Here is a 23,072-nt window from a genome sequence, read left to right on the forward strand (position 1 = left end):
GCAGGCGGCACCACTGGAGGAGAGCAAACGAAGCTCCCTGGTGGAACTTTGCCGGCTAATTATTTATTAATGTCCTGGCAGTGCAACCGCCGGCAGCCAGGCAGCCCCTGAGCCCCAGGAGGAGGAGGAGGAGGAGGAGGACGAGGAGGAGGAGGAGGAGGATGGAGAGCTCTGCTGGAGGGGCTTTCTTGCAAGGGGCTCGGGGTGAGCTGACACCGCTTCGGTGCCCGGCTGCTTCAGTTCCCCCCCGGCTGAGGAAAAGGGGGCCCATCCCAGAGACCCTGGGAAGTGCTGAGGGCTGGTCCAGGGTGGCCCCTTGTCCCTTGTGGGTGATGGCAGCTGTGGGGCTCAGCCCCCCGCCCAGAACAGGCAGCGTTTGGATGCTGACTTTGCTGCAAGCAGCTCTTCTGCACACGGGAGCTCCCCGTGCAGGGATAGCAACAGAAATAATGCAGCAAATCACAGCTCGCACAGCCTCCCCGGCACTTGAAAGCATCTCGAGAGCTTAAAAAGCTGCAAGATGCTCTCATTCCCATCCTCTCCCTGCTCCTGTGCTTGGAGGACGGGGGGAGCATCAATTTCCCCGGCAACGGGGCCCCGGTTGGGCTCGGCGGGCGCTGCCCGCGCGGTGCGGGAGGCAGGGCAGCCTCGTGCTGCCCGAGCGAGCGGGGCTCCGGCTGACTCATCGCCATGCAGTATGCAATTACCACGGCAAGAGCAGGCCCCTGCTGTTCCGCACAGGTATCTGTGTCAGCCAGGGCTATTTCCAGCTCTCCCCGCACTCCCGGCTCCGGCGAGAGGTAAGAACGCAGCCGCCTCGCTCCTCCGCCCGCCGCAGCCACGGGCACGAGTTTCCCGGGAGCGGCGAGCCGGGGGGGATGGAGATGGCATCCCAAGAGCCCGAACTGCACATCTGAGGGAGGAGAGATGCCGTGCCGTGCGCTGCCCACGCGTCCCGGGGTGCTGCGGCTGGCAGCGGCCGGGGGCTGGCAGCGCTGGCACCGGAGGGCAGCGTTTAGGGATGTTATTATCAGCGCTGGTGGCGCTGGAAAAGGAGCAGCAGGGATGGGATAAAGCACAGTTTGGGAAATGCTAAGGCCTGGAAAGGCAGGGGAGGGGAGGGACCGGGCTAAGTGAGAGGGATAAGTGAGAGGCAGCGCCTTTCCCTGACGAGCAGATAACGGAGCCCCGCGGGTCAGCAGCTCTGCCTCCCCGTCTGACATCGAGTTCCCCAGCAAGCTGTTGAGCCAAACTGCACTCAGAGAGTGAGATTTTTGGATTCCCAAAATGTTTACCAGAGATTTTGTTCGCTGCTTTTCCCGCTGGTTGCCGTTAACTGGAACTGGGGAAAGCCTCAGGTGTTGGACAAGGATGGAGCCCTCCAGCCACAAGCCTCGATCGTGGCAGGGGTTTTACAGCTGGGGATGTCCCAGCAGGGCAGGAGCTGCAGCCCTGTCCCCGTGGCCATGAGCAGAGGCAGCTGTGCCATCACACCAGTGCTCAGACTGGGAAGGACTGGTGTCCCTTCCTGGGAAGCCTGGCTGGGATGGGTCTGCCCAGGGGGAGCAGGCCAAGCCTTGCACAGCCTTTGGGGGTTTTCCCGAGGTGCTGGAGGTTTGCTCACCTTCCCCTGGAGGGTGTGATATGGGAGGAGCCTCCACGTGTGATTGCAGATGTGCCTGGCGTGGCTCTGCCCAGCGCGGTGACACCATGGATGTGTGACATCCCTGAGCCCCAGGGTGCAGCCTGTGTGGCAGGGAACATTCTAAACACATTTTCCCTGCCCTGAGCATGAGCTGTGGTCACCACCCAGCTGGGCCTGCTGGGGGCAGGTGTGGGGGACAATGGAAAAAGAAGAGATGGATGCATCCAAGGGGCTGGCAGGGCTCTGTGCCTCAACATCCCTTTGGCCTTTGCCTGGCCTGTGCCCACCAAAGCCCAGCCTGGGAGGGGATGAGGCCACAGCCAGACCTGTGCCCCTACTCCAGGTGCCAGGCTGGGAACAGCACCCAGCGCCTCTGTCCTTCCCACAGCCCTCAGCACGGGAGAACTGCTAGAGTATTTCACTGGAAAAACCACATTAATCATCCTCAGCACCGCCTCCCTGGCCTTTGTCACACTTTGGTGCCCCAGCACCGGCTTTAAAAGCATTATTTATTTTTAATAAAAGCTGATCTAAAGAGCGGCGTTGGCGGGATGATAAAAATAAAAATGCAGTGGTTGTCACAACTGTCAGCATCCCTGGCAATGGGGTCTGGCAGTGCCCAGCTGCCATCCCCCCCAGCCTGAGTGGCTGCACAGGGAGGGAAGAAGAGGCCAGCAGTGCATGTCTTGGGCAGCCTCTGTGCCAGGAAAGCAGCTCCTGCTCCTTATTTTAATACACAGGTGCACTTCTCCAGTGTATTTGTAATTTTCTAAATGTTTAGCAACTTTAATTTCATTTACTGCATGAATAAATGAGCAAATAGGACATATACAAATGTTGGGAAGTAAATTAGCTTAAGTCTCTTCATTAAAAGAACTATGTGTTATTAAAACATCTGTGTTGCAATGTGCTGATATCACATTAGCAACAGGAATAAGAAATCCTGTTTATCCCTAGGAAACTAGATTTTCAGGGCATGGATCTGGCAGCGTGCACCGGGGCTGAGGCTGTAAACCACAGTGCCTGGCAGCATCTCCGTTTCCCCAGGGAGCCCTGGAGAGTCACGGGGCAGCATTCCATGTCCCAGGCTCCAGGGTGAGCTGAGAGCTTCATCCCGAGGCTGTCCCTGGAAAACTCTGCCTGCACTGCCCAGCCCCGAGGCAGTTTACATCAGGCAGGGGGAGAGGGAAGCATGCAGGAATTGCGCAGGAATTGAGCAGGAATTGCGCAGGAATTGAGCAGGAATTGTGCAGGAAGGATGCAGGAAGCACACCTCACTTCCTGACCATCGTTTCTCTTTCCCTCATTTTTCCTTCTGTCAGACAGGAACAAAGCTGGACTGGAGGCCCTGGGCAGAGCCCACCCCAGCTCCTGCACATCCCTGCTGCTGAGGCTCTGCCTGCTCTGCGGAGCAGGGCCAGGGAGCTGCACCAGGGCTCCTCTCAAGCTCAGGTTTCTCCCTGGCTCTTCCCGAGGAGCTCCATGCGCACAGCCCCGTGAGCAGCAGGGTCTGAAAGCTGCCTGGCCGAGGCAGAGCACAGCCGTGGCTGGGACAAAACAAAACCAGCATTCACGGGCGGTCATTGAAATTCCCAGCAGCTGTTCCCTCCCGGCACACTCAGGTTTTCCCCTCCTTTGCTGTCCTCAGGCACTTCCAGGGACATTTTCCTGGGTGGCAAGGGAACAATTCACCCATGACCAGCATCCCTCCTCCTCCTGCTCCTGCCTGATGGAAACCAGCCCTGCTGGGGTGGCACTGCCTGGTTCAGAGCTCGTTCAGTGCCAGCTGGGTGCTCTCCTTGGCAGACACCCCCAGCCCTGCCCTGGTGTCCCACACTCCTGCCCGGCTCCAGCTCATCCCCATCTCCTCGTGGTGCTGCCTGAGCCCCCGAGGCCAAGCCTGGCTGTGGGGGTGGCTGCCCAGGCTGTCTCCATCCCCTCCCCACGGGGCTGCACCGGGAGAGCCCCCGGGACACCGGGAGAAGCCTCAGGGATGGGGCTGCGGGCCAGGCTCAGCACAGCAGCCCCAGCCGGAGCTGAGCACGGCTCACATGAGGAAAGGATTGCTCGGGCACATGTTTTGATCAGGTTGGGCTCAACCCCAGCCCTGGCTGGCCGTGGGGCAGGCAGGGGCACGCCGGGCACGGCAGCAGGAGCGAGCACACTGCGGGGCCCTGCTGGAGCCTGGCAGCTGCTCGCTGGCTCGGGGAGCCGGGGCTGAAACGCTGCCTGCAGCCCCAGCACGGCTGCCAGCACAAATGAGTTTAGTGGCCTCAATTTAATTCCCATTTGGACATGGTGGGAAAAAGATATAAGAGGAGGGAGAAGGAGAGCAGAATCCCGGATCGGCGCTGGGATGGGATGGTGAGCTGCAGACATGTGGGGGGCACGAGGTGCCAGGGATGAGCCCTGGGGGAAAGGGGGCTGTGCTGGCAGCAGGGGTGGGTGACACAGGGACAGCAGAGGGGCTGTCACTCCCACTGGACGTGCCCAGTTCCTGTAGCTGGAGCCACCAGAGCAAGGGTGCACCAAGCACGGAGCTCCCCCATCCCAGGACATCCATGGGCTGCCAGGAGAGTGCCCCTCTCCCCCTCCTGTCCTCACCCAGGCTGTCCCTGGGGCTGAGCACACCCAGCCAAGGGAAGACTGGCAGAGGGAAGGTGCCACTTCAAGCCCTCAGGAGCCAGGGCTCCGATTTCAAAAAATAAAGTGAGGTTTCCATCTGTATTTGCTTAGCGAGGTAATGACTTTATTTCTGATTTGATGCTCTTGTCCCTGACGACTCAGGCACGAAAAGGGAGAGCTGATAAGAGTGAAGAGGCCCGGCCAGAGGGATGCTGTGGCTGCTCTGTGCCTGGCATTCCCCACCTGGATTCCTTCCAGGGGATTCCAGAAATGCTGTCAGCTCTGGGAGCTGGACTGTGGGCATGGGGAGGGCAGCAGCTCGAGGAGGTGAAAGCCAGCCCTGATAAGAGCTGGGCTCTGCCCCGTTATGGCTGTGGGGAAGGCACCAAGAGGAGCACAAGGTATTCCATACTTGGTGTGACCTGCCTGGATCACGCTCTACCTCCAGCCTCATCCTCTTTGGGAGGAACAAATCTCTCTGGTTTGGAGATATCCCCCCTCCCTGACATCCCTCCGTGCCCACCCCATGCCCCTGGGTGACTGCTGAGGCCTGGCGGGCAGTGGGATTGCCTCTCCTTGGAGGATTTAATCACTCCCAGAGCAATCCAGCTCCATTTCTCCATCATAAGAAGCAAACTGATGTGTTTTGCCTGAGGTAACTGCTTTACAGTGGGAGGGCAATCCCAACCCCACTGCACCCAGTTCCCCCCAGTCTGAACAAGAAGCTGGGCAATGGCACATTTTCTTTGCTGAGGAGGAAGGAGGTTTCTCCTCTCTCCCATCACTTGTTCCAAGTTTGCCAGTCCCACAGAGACGTGAGCAGAGCTCTGTGCAGCTGGAGGGTTAACATCTCATCTCTTCCAAATAAATAGAAAATGACCCAGTTTCTTTATTTTCCTCTTTTCCCAAAGTCCAAACACCCAAAAAATGAGATGGTAAGTGGAAGCCACAAATAGATTCCATGTATCCTGGCAGAGCTGGGAGATGAAAGCAGGGAAATCAGCTCCTGCCTCAGACCTGGGAATGGTGCAGCACATCTTGCCATGGGTTCATTTCCCTGGATCAACCAAGCAGGAGAGGTTTTGGGCCTGATCCGAGCTCAAATCCTCATCCCTGGGGGACCAGGCTCTTCCCAAACTCTCCCCAGTGCTGCTCCCATCTGCCTTGTTCCAAGCATTAAGGTGAGTGGCAGAACGTGCCCAGCCTTCAACTATTCCTATCACGTCCCATCTGGAGACAGAAATCTGCCTGCTGGCTTCACAATTAAAATTGAAATGATTTGATTATGGGGCTTCATTAGTAAAAACAAACACCAGGCAGCCTCCCTCCCTCTCCCCGCACATCCCCGCCCAGCCGTTCCTCCCTGGGGCTGTTTTAGGTAAATCCCAGCCGGAACGCGCTCGGGCTCACAAAAGGCTTCGTGTCTGCAGCTTGTAGCTCCTGTCGGGAGCAGCCTGAAAGAGGCAGATTTTAGACCCACAAATCTCCTTTGGGGAGAGATGAGCAGCTCCGATGGCTCTGTGGGCTGCACGGAGTGCCCGACACAGCCGGCAGGGGAGCAGGATTCTTTCCAGCCCCTCTGGATCCTTTTCAACCCCTCTGGGTGCTTTCCAGCCCCTCTGGATGCTTTCAAGTCCCTCTGCATGATTTCCAGCCCCTCTGGGTTCTTTCCAGCCCTTCTGGATCCTTTCCAGCCCCTCTGGATGCTTTCCAGCCCCTCTGGGTACTTGTAGACCTTACCAAGGGGTTCCCAGAGCTCCTGGGGCTCCTGCCTGGACTCCATCCCCTTCCTTCCATGAGTCTCTGCAATTGGGGCATTTGCAGCTCCACACCAGCCTGGCCTTGTCCTTGCTCGCTCCCTTTTCCTTCCCTGCAGCTGCAGCATCCCAGGGGAAGGGCTGAGCAGGCTCAGAGTAGGCACGGAGCAGGCACGGAGCAGGCACGGAGTAAGCTCAGAGCAGGCTGCCCGTGGTGTGTGCAGATGCTCCAGTCCCTAAAGCATTGGCAGCTCTGGGGGAAGCAATTCAATGAACACTTGGGGCCTTGGGAACAGGCTGTGCAGGCTGGGAGAGGAGGAATGCCAGTGGAGGAGGGCTCGGGAATGCTGCTGGGTTAGGGAGCACTCCCAGGGACTGCTTTTCTCCAGCAGTGGAAGGACAAGGGGAACGGTTTCCAACTGACAGAGAGTAGGGTTGGGTCAGGTATTAGGAAAAAATTGAAGTGTCACCAAGCCGGTGGCACAAACAGCATTGCTGTCCTACCCTGGCTTGCCTTGTGGGCTAAATCTTTAACCAGATCAAGGGTTTAACTTTATCAGTAGCTGGAAAAAGGTGGCACCACTTCCCTGGGGCAAAGTATCTTGATCCCTGTAGAAATCCCTTTTCCTGGGCCTCACTCAGCAGCTCCTTTGGCATGGGGACCCGTGGGACCCTGTGGAGCAGGGGGCACACAGTGCCCCGTGCCACACCTGGGCTCCCAGCTGCTTTTTCCTCCAAAATCAGATTTTCACAGCCCCGAGGAGCTGGCACTTCCCCTGGCAGGGTGTGTACCTGGTCATGGATTGCCCTCCTGGTGGGCAGTGCAGGAGGGAAGCCACCCCCACAGCGGAGGCTTCTGTGTCCCCTCAGGGGAGCCCCCCAAAATCCCTCTGCCAGCTCCCCAGCCCTGGAAAACCTTGCACGTCCCCTGCCCAGAGCAGGATGATTGATTATTGTTATTAGAGGTGGAGAACAGTTTCTGTGCACAGCCAGGTGGCTCAGGAGCAATTCGTCACCCACCGGCGAGGGGGGCCGGGCTGTCCCTCTGTCCCTGCCGGGTGGGAGCTCTCTGCAGCCCCGGCAGCGTCCGAGGCGGCTCCGGGCACGGATGGAGCCCAATCTGATGAGCACGGGCAGGGCTTTGGCACAGCCGCAGGGCAGGGCTCCGACCCGAGCTGATCCCTGCACCCCGGGGCATCCCGCGGGATAAAGGGGCGGGACGGCAGGGATCCAGCTCCACGGCAGCCCCCAGCCCCACGGCAGGGATCCATCCCCAGGGCAGGGATCCAGCTCCACGGCAGGGATCCAGCCCCACGGCAGGGATCCAGCTCCACGGCAGCCCCCACCCCCACGGCAGGGATCAATCCCCATGGCAGGGATCCATCCCCAGGGCAGGGATCCAGCTCCACGGCAGGGATCCAGCCCCACGGCAGGGATCCAGCTCCACGGCAGCCCCCAACCCCACGGCAGGGATCAATCCCCATGGCAGGGATCCAGCCCCAGCCCCATGGCAGGGATCCAGCTCCACAGCAGCCCCCAACCCCACGGCAGGGATTCACCTCAGTGCCACGGCAGGGATCCAGCCCAGCCCCATGCCAGGGATCCATCCCCAGGGCAGGGATCCATCCCCAGCCCCAGGGCAGGGATCCAGCCCCACAGCAGGGATCCATCCCCATGCCAGGGATCCATCCCCAGGGCAGGGATCCATCCCCAGCCCCATGGCAGGGATCCAGCCCCACAGTAGGGATCCATCCCCAGGGCAGGGATCCATCCCCAGCCCCATGGCAGGGATCCATCCCCAGGGCAGGGATCCATCCCCAGCCCCACGGCAAGGATCCATCCCCATGCCAGGGATCCATCCCCAGCCCCATGCCAGGGGTGATCCCCATCCCGGTGCCCCCATCCCTGCCGCCATCCCGGTGATGCCCCCGCACAGCGGAGGGGCTGCGAGGTGAGGAGGGGTCCCTGGGAGCACCCGCAGCCCCCGGCACGGGGGTGCTGGGGGCAATGCCAGGCAGGGCAGTGCCAGCCCGGCCCGGGGCTCAGCTGGCAGGGACACGGCACAGCCGGTGCGGGCGGCGAGGGGGGGCTGTAATGACGGTCCAGCTCAGCAAAGGTAGCAGAGCATGAAAGCAATTTCACACTTTATTAGACAATTCAGGTGCCAGCTGCACCAGCCTGGAGCGAGCGCTGCTGTTCACGGCTCCTCTCCTGCTCCGCAGCCCCGGGCTCGCTCTCCGTGGGCTCAGCCCTTCCTCGGGCCACGCTGCTCCCGGTGGGCATGTGAGGGGCCAGCGAGGGTGGCCGGGGCTCGGGCTGCTCCTCGTGGGCCACCATGGGCAGGTGGCAGGGAACATTGCAGCGCAGGCTGCCTCTGCTGGGAGCCAGCTCAGCCTGGCAGCGTGGGCAACTCCGTGCCCTTCAGCCCAGGGCAGCCATCCTGCTCCTCCTGGCTCTTTTTGCCCTTTCAGCACCCCGTGGTGAGGGGATGGCTCTGGGATTGGGAGCCTGGGCTTGGGGCTTGTGGCAGTTGCTTTTTCTCACACCTCCCTGCCCCCGGGGTGCCCCAGCAGAGCCGATGGGCACATGGACACCTGGGCACTCAGCCATCCTCCTGGTATCCCGGGATCTCACCTGGGATGTGTCACCAGGGAGCAGCAGGCTCACAGAGCTGCTCCCGGCACGTGGCCGGGCTGGCACCCGCGCCCTGGGGACACAGCCACACACTGTCACACCCCGCGGGTGGACAATATCCAAATGCCTGCACGTCCAGGATATGAATCAGCCCGGACAGGAGCGCAGCAGCCGCTCTGGGACAGGCGGAGCTGCCCCGGAGCTGCTCCTGCAGCCAGGCAGCGCCGCTGCCAAATTGCGGCCGGGCTGGCGGGCAGGTCGCGGGCAGCCTGGCTCCACTGCCACCTCCCGATCAGCCCCGGGCACGGCAAACCCCTGGCCTGGCATACATTTCCCTGTTTGCACGGCTCTGTTTCCCCGTGCCAAGCCATGGCACGGTGGCAGCGGGCCAGGGCCGTGCCTAACCTTGACCCGGGCTCCTGGCGAGCAGCCGGCCCTGCCCAGCTGTCCCCCCGTGCCCCCGGCCGCAGGCATGTTCCACCGGGCCAGCCAGAGCATTCCTCCCGGGAGAGCCTGTCCTTGACAGGCTATTTAAAGGCACACTTGTGCCCTTTATCCCCCCTCATGTTTGGGCTGGAAGAGCCCCGTGCCCTCCCGTGACTCCAAGAGGGCACTTCCAGGCTCAGGGCAGCAGCAGCGCCGTGAGTTTGGGTGAATTCAGGGAGAAGGGAGGGATGCAGGCACCCACGTCCTGCAGCCAAGTACCAGGCCGTGTCCTGGGGACAGACCCCTGGGAAAGGTCCCCTGGCCATCGAGGCTGGCAGCAGGGCTGCGGGGAACTGCAGAGCCCAGCTCAGCCCTTGGCACCCACAGGCTGGAGGAGCCACATGAACTCATTGCCCTCTTCCTGCTGGATGCCCAGCCAAGCCCTGACCATCCCAGATCTCCTTCCAGTGGGAAGATCAGGGCCAGGCAGCAGCTGGCTCAGCACTCTGTGTGCCACCGTCACCTTTCAGCCTCCAAAAGGGTCTCAGGCACCCGAGGGCTGTGGAGCAGGACCTGCCCGACTGCTGCCATGGCTGGCACGGGGCTGACTGCTTGTGCACCCCACCGAGCTGGCAGGAAGGTGACTCGGGAGGGAAAGCCGACCTGATGGGATGGAAAAATCCAGAGGAGCCACCTGCAGGGAGCTGGAGGGGTGAGCCCTGTGGCTGCAGGGCCTGGGCTGGGTGGGCAAGCACAGACACACAGTCCCTGCTCAATGACCCGCGTCCCCCAGCCTGCTCATTTTCCCTTGCTGAGGAGCCCACCAGCCTTTCCCCAGGCTGGGAGCATCCCCAGGACACGTCCCCAGCTCTGGCACCGCTGTCCCCTCCCAGGTTTGGTGTAGCTGAGCATTTCCTCGGGCATTTCAATGGCACCTGGGCAGAGGTGGCTGCCCCCCAGCCACCCCACAGGTATACAGGTGAAAGGAGGGTGAGCCCCTCACACCGGACCCCAGCCCCACACGGGGCAGTGCCTGGGGCTGTCCCCACCCGCCTGGCACCTGCTCAGGGTTGGCTGAGGACGTGCCAGCCCTGCCCCGCTGCCCAGCCCGCACTGGGGAGCCCGTGGGGAGCCCGTGGGTGGCCGCCCAGTCTGCTGCCCCCGGGCACGGCACGGCACGGCAGGGCAGGGCGCAGGGCCCGGCGTGCCAGCGCTCGCCAGCCGGCACGGGCACCTTTGATGCGGGCAGCGCCAGGAGCCCAGGGCAGCCGCGGCGACGCCAGCCGGGTGCTCCGCTGGCCTCGGTGAGGGATGGGCAGCGTGTGGTGCCAGTCCCGGGGCGCTCCTAAGTCCCCTCTGGCACCACGGCACGGCTGCCCACCTCAGCACCTCAGCATCTCCTAACAGCGCACCCACGGGGAAACTGAGGCACGGATACCCCGGGAATGGTGCGAGGGGGCTGTCTCCGTTCTCAAAGCGAGCCTTGGCTCAGGACCAACACGGAGTGATTGTCCCAAAAACCTCTTCCATGGGACCTGTGCCAACCCGCCCGGGACGCAGGGGGACGGGGGCCCCGGGGGTCCCGGGAGGGGCGATGTCGGTCCCGCAGCGCGGAGCGGAGCCGGGCGGTGCCCGCGCGCTCCCGCACCGGCGCTCCCAGCGCGGGCCCGGCGGGCACCGGGAGCTGGCGCGGGGCTCCCTCTGGCGGCCGCAGCCAGCGCTGCCAGGGGCTCGGGCACTCGGTGCCCACGTCTCGAGACAAATTCTCAGGTGCCGAGGTGCCCAGGGAGCCAAATTCTTAGGTGTCCTGCTACCCAGTTTCTCAGGTACTGAGGTGCCCAGGTAGCCAAATTCTTAGGTGCCCAGGGAGCCAAATTCTCAGGTACTCAGGTGCCCAGTTTCTTAGGTACTGTGGTGCCCAGCTAGCCAAATTCTCAGGTGCCCAGTGCCCATCTGCCAGTGTCCAAGTGCCCCAGTGCCCAGGTGCTGTGCCCAGGTGTCCCAGTGCCCCCAGCCTGGCTGAGGACCCCTCTGCTCCTCTGCTGCTCACTCCTGCTCTAACCAGGGACACGCTGCCTCATCTCCCCAGACACATTTGTCACTTGCAGGGATTTCAGCAAATCCCCGGGTCACTGCAGCCACCTGCCCTCACTCCCGGGTGCTGCTTTGCTTTGTGCCAACACACACACAGGACCTGGCACCCTCACACCTCCCACCAAAAGGTGCCTCCCAAGTGCCATCCTCGTGCCCACGTCCCTGGGCCACGTCCCCCAGGTGCCTCCCACCACCTTCCCAGCCGGGGGCTGCCTCCCTCCAGCATCTCCTGTGAGGATTCCTCAGGTGCCAAGCTGGCTGCTCCCATCCTTGCCCTTGCTGGGGCTGGCACGCTCACACGGGCAGGCTCCAGCCCGCGGGGTCCTGCACGGGGACGGTCACCAGGTAGCTGGAGGGCACGTAGCCCCTCTGGCCGTTCACCTCCACCAGGCTCCACTCCGTGCTGCCCTTCTTGTCGTGGGGCTCCAGCAGCAGCACGGGCTGCCCTGCCTGCAGGCTCAGCTCCTGCGGGCTCCGCGCTGCGAAGGAGAAGCCGGCCACCACCTGGGGGAGGCAGGGAAGGAAGGAGGGAGGGAGAGAGGGAGGCAGTCATGGCTGGAGCTGGGAGTCTAGAGGGGAAGGACGTAGCAGTTCCCAGAGGGCAGCACAGCAGTGCTGTGGATGGAGGGACTGGGCACCCACCAAGGACAGTTCTCTTGCCCTGACCACCCTGATCCCAGCAAGGGGACACCTGGAAAAGCAGGTCCACCTTCCCACCCACACCAGGACCAGCAGGGAGCTGGTGGGGTTGCTAGAAATGGCCCCAGGGATGTCCTCCACTCTCACCTGGAATGTTGGGGTGAAGGTGGCCACCTGTGGCCTGGGAACTTCAGGGGACGCGTAGGAATGTCTCCTTGTCTCTGTGCCACTGTCCAGGCCCAGCAGCTGCATCACAGGCTGCTGCACTTGCACAGGGCTGTAGGGCCGGAGTTTTGCAGCAGGAACAAACCCTCGGGGACCTGCAGGACACAGACACACACAGGGCATGGGGCCCTGCTGCCTGGCACGCACAGCACTGGCTGGAGGAGACAGGAATGACAATTTGGCTGTGGCCTGGCACGGCACAGCAGCCCTGTCCATCACTAGGGGATATCCAGGAGAAATCCCCACCAAAAAGGGGATTCCATGTGTTTCTGTGTGCATGGATTCTCCTCCCCCAGCCAGGACACTTCCCCTGGGGAATCAGTCAGGGCACCTGAACCCTGGAGCTGAGGGCAAAGCTCAGGTGGCCTTGGGCTGAGCACAGCCTGGAAGGGAGCACCAGGAGACCACAGCCTGCTGCTTTATCCAGGATAAGGAAATGATTCAGGTGAACCTGGCCCTGGTGCCAAGGTGAGGAGAGGCTGCCCACAGTGCCCACAGTGCCCACAGTACCTCCAGCATCCACCAGCCACCTGCTCGTGTTCCCCTTGGTGTCGGCGCTCTGCAGCAGAGCCACGATCTGTCCCCTCAGCAAGGTCAGGTCCAAGTCCCTGCTGCCACTGATGTTGCTGGTCACTTGGTAAAGCTTGTCTGGGCCGTGCTTGCTCACAAGGGAAAGGACCTTCCTCTCCTCAGCAGGGGTCAGAGGCTGATGGGGAGCACAAGACACACGAGCATTCCATGAGACCCTCAGGGTGCTGAAGCCCTCCAGCCCTCTATCCCTCTCCTTTCTGCATCCTTTCTCACATCCCAGGGACAGGTTAAGAGCACAAACTCCTTCACACTCGCTGCTCCACCGCCAGGTTTGGAGATGAGAGTCCAGAACCAGCAGAGCTGAGCTCTTTCATCCCTGGTTATCCCCAGCGCCCAGGGGCTTGGGGGAAATACTGTGGCAACCCCCTGGGCCCCATCCTGAGCCAACCTCCCCACCAAAGGCATTTTCTGCACTGGGAAGCCACAGTCCAACCTCTCTCTCTATCCAGCTGCCCTGCCCAGCCCCTACCTGTGTGCCAGGGCTGGGTGCCACGGTGTCAAAGGCCTGGCAGAAGGCACGGAGCTGTGCCCCCGACTGCTGCAGGCTGTCCTCCACCACCTTCCAGAAGCTGGGCAGGGGCATGTGCCCATGGGGCAGCTGTGGAGACAGACTGGGATCAGCAGGGCTCTGACAGAGGAAGAGCTCTGGGTACAGGCACAAGGGAAGCAGGAGGAAGAAAAGGGGTGAGAAAGCAAGAGAGCAGACCTAAATTCACTAAATTCACCTTGCACAGGGGATCAAAGGTGCTTCTCTCTGGTTTTGAGCTGCATCTTGTTCTCCTCCTGGTCCTGGCTCAGGCCAGGGCTGTGCTCCACCCCAGGGCTTCTGACAGCCCTCCCTCCCCGTGTTTGCAAACATCAGTGAGGAGTTTAGAGCAGTGAGGAGTTCTGGGAGACATCTCCCAGGGGATGGGGCTGAAGGAGGCTGTTCTCTAGCCCAGGAGCTGTCTTTCTCCTCCCTGCCTTCCTGGCACAGGGCTCTCAGGAGCTCTGAGCTCACACTGATCTCTCAGACAGCAGCACATCAATAAATCACCAGCAGTGTCCACAAACAGAAAGCAGGACAGTTTCTGACAGTGCAGAAGAGAAAATTTGGCTTTTCCTGGGCAGGAAGGAAGTGAGATCCTTACAAATGCTCCACAGGGAGCTGTGTGTCTGCAAGGACAGGTGGGCCACAGCAAACCTTCAGTGCCCTGATGTCTGAGAGATTTGCCAAACCTGGAGAAGGCAGTTCCAGCTCAGTTCATGTGCCTTAAGGATCCCACTCACCTGCTCCAGCTCCTTTTCTGCATGGTGCAGGACCTGGGCAGCCAAGTCCAGCTGCAGGGCGCTGAAGGAGCGCAGGATCTGCCCCAGGAGCTGCACAGCCACCTGGTTGAACCGGGGGAGCTCGGCCACCAGCAGGTCATTGATGGCCAGGTAGGTGTTCATGGCTGCCTCCTCATCGTAGCTCACGCTGCCCGTCTCGCTCTTCCTCTCCTGGATCTCCTCGTAGTCCAGCAGCTTGTCCAGGCGCTTCTTGACCAGCTGCTGGGGCCCCTCCAGCATGTCTGAGAGGCTGCAGAGGGGCTGCCACACCAGCCTGTCCACACGCTGCTTCTGCCAGGTGAGAAGCCCAATTTCCACGTGAGCCCCCCGGACAGGAGCAGCAGCACGGGGGCAGAGGCCTGGGGGTCCCTGGAGGGGCTTGTGTGGAGTGGGGAGCACCTGGGACATCTTTCCCTGAGGGCACACGGGATGCCAACCAACACAAACTCTCAGGAGGGAGCCTGACACAATTCCAAACTTGTGCTCCGTGGAAAGAGCTGGGCAGGAGGCTGGAATGGCTCAGAGCAGTCTCAGCTGAGTCTCTGCCCTCAGCCCTGCCCTGAGCCCATTTAAGGGCCCTCTGCCCCTGCCTTGGGCTGTTCTGGTCTCCTCCCCATGTCCCTGGAGGCACATCAGGCACACACTGCAGCTCATCCCAGCCCTGGCTGGGCTCAGGAGCTGTGCTCTTGCTGTGTTCCTGTCCCTGCCCTCCCTTCTCCCCTGGAGCTGCTCCCTCCCTCCACGTGCCAGGGACTGCAGATGGATCCTGTTACTCACTCTTGGCTCTGCCTGCTAAGCTGGGCTCTGGGGGACTCTGAGGACATTGGGGTGCCCTCAGCTCCTGGCTGCCAGCCCCCACTGTGCCCTGGCAGAAGGTGGGAGAGCTGAAGGAGACGTGCAGGGCAGGAGCACTCACAAACTCGGGGAAAACGGTGCTCTGGAGGAGCTGGGAGAGGTGGCGATGCTGCTGGGCAGGTCCCTGCTCCATCTGCAGGTCACACTGGTGCGGGGTGGGCAGCAGGAACGCCTGCAAGGGAGGGAGCACCACGCTTCTTTAGCTCCTTGCCAACAATCCTGCATGGGCAGCCCTTGTCAATCTTTCCTGCAAGGTCTTTCCATCCCAGGAATTGCTGCTGAACCCTCGGCCACTTCCCGAGGCTTTCCTGATAATGCTGTGTCTGGGGGTTGCATGTTTTGCCAGCACTCAGACTTTCATTTTCCTCAGATGCCCCAAGGGATTTCCATGAGAAAATCGTAGCAGCTGCTGACCCAGGTGATTTCAGAAGGGCAATTTGTTGTCAGGACTGATCTGGGGACATTTCTGCCTTATACACACGATTAAAGCAAGAATTCCCAGGCTGAACAACACCCAGCCTTTTCAATCTTTTAAGACCTTGAAATAATGATAAGTTTAAGGATGGGTTATTCTCAAATGACACCAGCTCAGACAGTGTTGTCAAAGCCTCAGCTTTGGTTTAAACTCCCCTGGACCTGGAGCAATCTTGGGTGTTGTGCAACTCCCTGACACAACAGCTCAGCTGCAAATCCCTGAACATTCCCAACAGCTCCTGCTTTCCTCAGGGCTTGAAAGTATTCCACAATCCCAAGGAACAGCTCCTGAGGGGATAGGGCCAACCCCTGCCAGTGGTCAAGGTGTTACCTCTAAGTGGCCCAGGTAGGATGCCATGTTCTCCTTCAGCGTGGCCACACTGGATGCCACACACTGGAACTTCTCTTCCAGGTTGTCATATTCCTTGTCCTCAGTCTGTAAGGAGAGAGGCAGCTTGTCACCAGCCTGGGCAGAGCTGATGCCCATCACTGGGGGCTGAAACAGCAGCCAGGCACCTGCCTGGAGCTCACAGGGCAGGGCAGACCATGGGGAGCTCCATGAATCTGGGAAAGGGTCAAAACATTGGTGCAGGCAGCAACAAAGCTCTTGGTGTGGTCGTGGTGCTGGGGAACACTGGGGTGTCTTCCCTTTTCTGGGGTGCCCAAGGGTCCTGCAGGTCCTTTGGGGGTCAAAGTGCTGCCCTGCAATGCTCTGGGGTGGGGAGTGAGGCGTGTCCCTGCATTCCTGCATTCCTCTATCCCACTGCTCCTTGGGACGATGGAGGACCAGGAGGCAGCACCAGCCACCCCACCCCATACTGGCCCCGTGCTCTTCGTTCTGCCATTGAGGCACTTCAGGAGCAGCAAAATGCCCCAGAAACGACCCAGGGAGGGGCAGCAGGTGCCCGGGGTGCAGGTGAGGGCTGCCCACCTTGGCCACGATGCCAGCCTCGTGCATGAGGAGCCGGCTGAGGCGCGTGGTTTTCTTGGCGATGGAGTGGGTGTTGAGGCGCGCCAGGCGGTCCCGCAGCGTCAGGTGCTCGGCCTTGTTGTATTTGGTTGCTGCCTCGGGTGGGAGGACACAAAATAAGGGGAAAAAAAGATCAGAAGAGGAGCGTTCATGGCTCAGCAGGCTAGGAAGGTGGGCAGCACAGGGGTTGATCGGCAGGATAAGCACAAGCCACATCAAAGAAGGGAAGGACTAGGAAAACCAAAAAGAAAGGTGAGCTCCCATCTATGGGGAGCCTGATTTCTCCTATCCCAAGGGCAGGACTGTTATTCCCAGTTCCCCAGCCCCAGGAATGTGGACAGACTGGTTTTGTGCCCAGCCCCCCCATGCCACCCTGCTCCTGCAGCCTTTGGGTCTTGCCCAGAGTGGCATTTACAGGACCAGAGCAGTTCCAGGAGCTGCCTGCACAGTCTGCAGCTCCACCAGGCAGGATTAAATGGAGGGCAGGAGAGCTTTGAACTGATTTAAGTGGGAATTAGTGCTCAGGAGACCACTGGTGTTGGGCTGGGTGCTGTGCCCCCCTCCTGCACCAAGCCCGTGCCCACTCACCCACTTCCCGGCGCCGCTTGTACTCGTTGATGTTGGCATTGACCTGGGCCATGGCACGAGCCGCTGCCTGCAGGGCTGAGTGGGCACTGGAACCGCTCGGGGTGTTCTCCAGGATCTTCCCCAGCAGCAGAGGGTACTTGGTAACCCTCTGCACGGGCATCACCAGGAAGAAGCTGAGGTCTGACGCGCCCGTGTGAGGCCTGATGGGGAGGGGAATTGCTCAGGGTGGGTGTGTGGCTGCCTTCCTGCCCTGCTGCTCTCCACGGCTTCTCTGGGAGTGTTTGAGGGAGAGAGCAGCCCAGATGTTGTGGGGCATTTCTGGCTGCTCCCCTCCAGCTGCAGAGGACTGTGTCCTTGCCAGCCCCGAGGGCAGTGCCAGCCCTGGGTGGGTGTCCTGCCTCCCTGAGCAGTGCTGTGCTTTTCCAGCCCTGGGCACGGGATCAGTGGGCAGCAGGGAGGGAGGGTGCTGCCAGTTTCTCATTTTCCCCCCACAGGAAGGCACCCATCTCTTTTTTGGGAATCACATCACCTGTGCCCTAAGCAGTGAACCCCAGGAGCTCCTCCACTGCCACTGCTGCTTCTCCTGGCTCTGACAGTGTTTGTGACCCCCCTGACAGTTCAGGTCCCCCAGGGCCAGCCTGTGTCTCTCTGGTCAACGTGTGGAGGATGTGCCCTCCCTGGGGAAGGCAGCAGCTGTGCATGTCACACATCCCTTCTTTTGGGATACATCATAAAAGATTCTGAACCAAGGGTCCAGGACAAGCTGCCAGGAATTTCACCAGGAAATGCCACAAAGGTGGCGGCCATGATATGACACCCAGCCTGGTGACATAGATCTGCGCAGGCAGCTTGTCCAGAGAGGAGAAGGGCAAAGCCAGGATGTGAAACAGGGACAGGGAGGTGGTGGCTCAGCAGAGGGACCTACACGGTGGCATTGAGGGTGTCCAGGATCTGCTCCTGCAGCCGGGGGTCCCTGCGGTAGCTCTCCACCAGCTGCAGGGCGTGGTCATAGCTGGCACAGTAGATCTTGTAGACAGCCTCCATCTCTTCCTTGAACTCCTGGAACAGCGTGCCTGGGGAGGGAGAGTGGGGCTGGAGAGGAGGGTCCTTTCCCATGGAAGGGAAGGCAGAGGGTTTATCCCCAGCCTGCTGGAAGGACAAAGCCAGTGGAGATGCCAGGGCAGGGCTCTGCCCCCCGGGCACCCTGCTAAGCTGGGCCTGGTGCTGTCCCCATCGCTCTGCAGGCTGGGCAGGTCAGCCTTGCCCCGTGGGTGGCACTGGTGTGGTGGCACCAGCGCTTCCCAGAGCCAAGGCAGGAGCAGGATGTGGCATGGCAGGGGGCTGGGCTGGCACACCCCACATGGGGGGCACGGGGCAGCCACTGGCACTGCACCACTTACTGATGCAGAGCAGTTGCTCCTGCCCCTGGCCAGGCGTGGCCTCCAGCCCCTTCAGGAACCGTCTGGAGACATGGAGGATGTCGTCGGTGTTAGAGAAGAGTCCTTCCAGGTCCAGCTCAGGCAGCTGAAGGGAACAAAGATGCCCCAGGCTAAGCCAGACATATCAGAGATGGAGCAGGTGTTTTAGAGGCACTGCTGGTCACCTTCTACCTGCCCCATGGGACACCCCAGTGAGTGATGTTGTGTTTCAGGAGGCTTTGGGAATGCTGTGACATGTCTGGGCTCCCAGGTTAAGGTCATTGGGTGGCTGTACTGGGTCAGACCCAATGTCCACCCAACCCCAGAGCCTGGCTGGTGAGGGAGAGCACAGGAAGGTGGAAGGAGCACCTGCAGTGACTTGGGCATCTCAGAGCTCTGGACAGATTCCCCCTGCAGTCCCCAAGGCTGGCAGGGAGTGCCCCGTGTCACCTGCTTCTCCTGGAGGTGTGCCCGGATGTCGGACACGCACAGCTGCATGTTGTGCACGTAGCTGGCCTCGGTGCTGATGAGCTCCTCCACGGCCAGCCGCTGGCTCAGCTCCATCCTGTCACAGGGCATCGCCTCGTACACGGCCTCTTCAGCCTCAGCTGCATCCTCAGCGCCAGGCTCTGCACTCGCCATCTCTGCAGGGCACTGCAGGGGTGGCAAAGGCAGCCCTGGGACTGGTGCTGTGGTGCCCAACCCAGCTCAGTGCCCGCGCTCCCTGCCCTGTACCCCAGAGCGCATCCCCAGGGACACTCCAACCCTCCACACGCTCCAAAACCATAAAAGCATGAAGTGCTGCGAGGCAGGAGCAGGCTGGCTGCAGACACCCACGTGTGGCAGGCAGGGACTTGCCACACACCCGTGCCCACGTGTGGGGCTGGGCTGCAGGCAAGGGGGTCCCCAGGTGGCAGCAGGGGCCTGGCAGCTGCCACCCAGCACTGGGACTGTGTAGGGACCCGTCCCCACGGGCAGAGCAGGGTTTGCCACCTCCGCTCCAGCTCCTTGCTGCCAGGGCCAATTGTTCCCTCCCTGCCTTGGCTGCTGGCGCCTGGCACCTTGCCTGGCATTCAAGGGTCCTGCTCAAAGTACAAAGAGTGGTTCTGCAGTGCTGGAACAAGAGATGTTTCTGTGACAGCAAGAGCTGCTTTAAAAGCCACTGGGATGGGGGAGAAGTGGGCAGAGCTGCTGATGCCTCTGCCAGATGCACTGCCAGCCCCTGGTACGCAATGCCAGGGCCCTGCGTGGCACAGCACACTCCCCTCTCCTCTCTGCCATGGAAAATCCGAGCTGATTCCTGACATTTTCTTCTCAGGAAACACACTCTGCTCTAACTGATACCAGGGAGGATGAGCAGCTCCCAGAGCATCACAAACAGTGCTTGGCTGCTGGCAGGAAGGCCTTGAGAGAGAGAGGTGTGGCACAGGCTCAGCTGGGCTGTGAGCAGACCCCGACAGGGCAGGAATGTGGCCAGGCTCCCTGCGGAGGAGGAGAGGAGCCAAGGCAAGGCAGAGGTGGCAGATAAAAGCCAGATGGCACAAGCAGCAGCACAGACTTTGCCCTGCCCTTCCTGCCCAGCCGGTGCCAACCTCCACAGCCAGATTGCACCATGCCAGGTGCCCACTTTGGAGGCTGCAGCCCCTCTCCCTGTCCCCCCCGGGTCCAGCTGATAAGAGGCTGATGCAGCTGCGAGCCGTGGGCAGGGCCAATGTCCCCTCCTGGCACACGCCCACTGCTGGGCTTGGCACAGCAAGCGAAGTGGCATTGGACCTCTGCTTGCCCGACAGGGGTGTGTCACCCTGCCAGCTGTCATCCCTGCCCTATGGGACTTGGCTGCCTCCCCTGCCTGTGGCATGGCACTGGCTGCGATGGGACATGGGCAGGAGGAGACTTTTCTGCACCCCTCTGGGTGCTTCTGAGGGGTCTGGATATCAGGATTCCCATCAAGGACCAGCGTCCTCTGCCTGGGGTGACAGCAAAACCCCGGTTCAGTGGAGGCAGGTGGAAAGGCCCGATCTGAGACACCCCCTGAGCCCTGGAGGGGTGTCCTGCAGCTCAGGGCATGCCAGTATCGGGGTGTCCCTGGTCGCTGCAGCAGCACCCCCAGAGTGCAGAGCTGCTTTGGGGGGTTTCCCCAGGCTGCAGAAACCGCGTTGTCTGCTCTCACCCCCCTGGCCTGAGACCTCAGAGGGACAAGGGGACAGTGCAAAACGAAGCCGCAGGATTTCTGGGCAGCGTTGGAGCAGGCAGACAGCGCAGGAGCAGGTTTCGTTTTCCCAGCCACACCTCCCAGGCAGCTTCCCGCATTTGAGCTGTCACTGCTGCCTCGGTGGCTGCCAGCATCCCTGTCCCTAAGGGGGCTGCCAGCATCCCTGCCCCTAAGGCGACTCCGGACATCCCTGCCCCTAAGTGGGCTCTGGGCATCCCTGTCCCTAAGGGGGCTCCGGGCATTTCTGTCCCTAAGGGGGCTCCGGACATCCCTGTCCCTAAGGGGGCTCCGGACATCCCTGTCCCTAAGGGGGGCTGCCAGCATCGCTGTCCCTAAGGGGGGCTCTGGGCATCCCTGGCCGTGACGCGGAGACCGGCCGGGCCCTCCCCGACACCCGCGCACAGAGGTCACCGGCTCCGGGCCCGCAGCTCCCACCGCGCCCCAGGAATGTCACCCCTGCTCCTCAGCCCAGCCCAGCCTCGCCTTGCCCCCCGAAACCCCCGGCCCCGGCTCTCACCTGCGGAGCGGGCGGGGTTGCGCAGGTCGCCGTGCCCGGCCGCGCTGCCGCTGCTGCGGGCGGTGACACCGCAGCCGCACCGGGCGGGCACGGGGGGCTCCCGAGCGGGGGATGATCCCGAGCGGGGGATGATCCCGAGCGGGGGATGATCCCGAGCGGGGGATGACCCCGAGCGGGGCTGATCCCGCCCAGGGCCGGTCGGTGGCAGGCGGAGCGGGGCGGTCCCTGCGCACGCCCGGCGGGCGGCGGGGGCTGGCGGCCGGCCCGGCTGGCACCGGCTGGCCCCGAGAGAACCGCCCCCGACACCGGCACCCGGGACCCGGCACGGGCTCCCGTCCGCGAAAACAGCCGATGCCCCGCTGTGCATCGGCCCCCGGTGCCGCCCTCCCCGTGCCCATCCAGCCCCCGGTGCGCTGTGCCGGCAGGGCTGCGGGCGGAGGGCAGGGGACACACCGGGAGAGCGGGGGACACAAACTCGCCCCTGCCACCGATAAGAGGGACCGGTCCCCATGTGTCCCTGGCATCGCTGTGGCTCGGATGTACAGCCCCAGCGATGCCCTGCTGTTCCCACAGCCCGTCCCAAACGCACAGGGCTCCCGCCGTGTTATCCCAAGGTCAGGCGTGTTCCCGGCACTGCCCCTCTGCTCTGCCGTCCCTTACCAGCTGCTCAGCCTCGGGAACGGGGGCAGAGAAAACAGAAATGAAAATATAACCGAGGAAGCTGTTGCCAAGATTAGGACATGGGGAACCAGTGCCTACTTGGCATAAAGTTGTTTTTTTTCTCTCTCGGTGAGATGTTTGTATTCTTATAAACAAGCTATTGAGAAGAGAGAGGCTGTGAGGCTGTCCCCTTGTCCTGACCACAGGGAGGGTCTGGCAGCACCAGGGTTTTTTCAGGCTGGCCCACAGTGTGCAGAAAGTGTCACTGTGAAAAGGACTCTGAGTTTTTCAGTGACTCATGCAGGACAAGGCAGCGTCTATGACCAGATCCAAAACTCCCCATGGGCCAGGACAAGCTCTCTGGCATTTCCAGCCTTTCCCTCTTGGTTCCTTTGTGGGACCCTTTCTGATATGGACTGGACAGGGCAGCACAGGGACCCCACATGCACCTGCTCCGCTGGCTCCCAGCCAGTGCTGGTGCCACAAAGGCCATCCTGTCCCTCTGTTTGTCCTGCCTGCCTCCCATCCTGCCCACAGAGACAAAACTCATGGAACTGGTTGGGTGTGTGGCTGGGGTAAAGCACCCCAGGAGGATCATTCCCAGGCTGGTCTGTGCCACATGGGCTTAGGGAGTGACACGGCCACAGGAGGGACCCACACACGGCTGGGCAGCGAGGGCATTACCTGGCTGTGGCCTTGGGCACACAGATGTCCTTCCTCCCTTGCAGGTGGCAGCAGGGCTTCAGTCCTTCCCCAGGTTCTCTCTGAAGCAGCAAGAGGCCCTGTGGGCTGGCACTGCTCTGATGGCAGGAGTTCTCAGCTCCATCTTACTGCCATGTCCAACAAAGCCATGGGGACACATCACAGCTGCTTCGCTTCCATCAGCATGTTGGGGATGATCCAGGACAGGAACCACAAGGGAATCCCAGCAGGGCAGAGCTCCCTCCTCCCCCAGCATCTTCATCCCATCGGGCAGGACCAACACCCCCAGCCCCAGCTCCTCCCTGGCCAGCTCACTCCACGGGTGTTCCCTCAGGCATATTTCCCATTCCAGTCTGGTTTTTCAGAGGCAGGATAGCCTGGCTCCAGCGAGTTCCTTGCAGGATGGGCTTGTCCTCCTTCCTGACAGCTCCTTCCCTCAGCACAAGCTGTTTCCTTCCTGCCCTGCTGCTGGCACACACACCGGGCTGGGCTGGGGCTCCACTCGCCTCACCTGGGTGGCTCAGGGAGCACCGGGAGCGGTGTGACAGTGCTGTCACCGCTCCAGGGCTCCCCAGGAGGTGTGGCAGTAGGCTGGCTGCCCTGGCCCGTCTCTCCTTACACGAGGAGAACAAACAGGCGCCGGCTGGTCGAGCACCAGCGTGTGTGTCCCAGGGCTGTGCTCAGTGTCTGAAGTGTCCCAGCAGGGTGGGCTGTCCCCTGGCACACAGCTGG

General features: G+C 61.6%; 1 protein-coding gene across 2 annotated transcripts; it reads right to left on the reverse strand.

Moving 5' to 3' along the window:
• Nucleotides 1-8,144: 8,144 nt before the first annotated feature.
• On the reverse strand, nucleotides 8,145-22,780 carry ARHGEF37 (Rho guanine nucleotide exchange factor 37). 2 transcript variants are annotated; one of them, XM_041397785.1, is made up of 13 exons: nucleotides 22,323-22,780; nucleotides 18,700-18,903; nucleotides 18,232-18,355; nucleotides 17,757-17,904; nucleotides 16,832-17,031; nucleotides 16,205-16,335; nucleotides 15,605-15,709; nucleotides 14,861-14,971; nucleotides 13,906-14,235; nucleotides 13,106-13,234; nucleotides 12,556-12,751; nucleotides 11,968-12,140; nucleotides 8,145-11,685 (listed from the first exon to the last, which is right to left on the reverse strand). In XM_041397785.1, the coding sequence occupies exons 2-13, from the start codon at nucleotides 18,889-18,891 to the stop codon at nucleotides 11,476-11,478; spliced, it is 2,049 nt and encodes a 682-aa protein (XP_041253719.1). In that variant the 5' UTR covers nucleotides 18,892-18,903; nucleotides 22,323-22,780; the 3' UTR covers nucleotides 8,145-11,475. The 2 variants fall into 2 exon arrangements, with proteins under 2 accessions (XP_041253719.1, XP_041253718.1); XM_041397784.1 differs by lacking the exon at nucleotides 22,323-22,780 and adding an exon at nucleotides 20,979-21,143.
• Between the last annotated feature and the right edge of the window lie 292 nt (nucleotides 22,781-23,072).

This window comes from Onychostruthus taczanowskii, unplaced genomic scaffold, assembly GCF_017590055.1.
Source record: "Onychostruthus taczanowskii isolate IOZ18803 unplaced genomic scaffold, ASM1759005v1 scaffold14, whole genome shotgun sequence".
Taxonomy (NCBI): Eukaryota; Metazoa; Chordata; class Aves; order Passeriformes; family Passeridae; genus Onychostruthus; species Onychostruthus taczanowskii.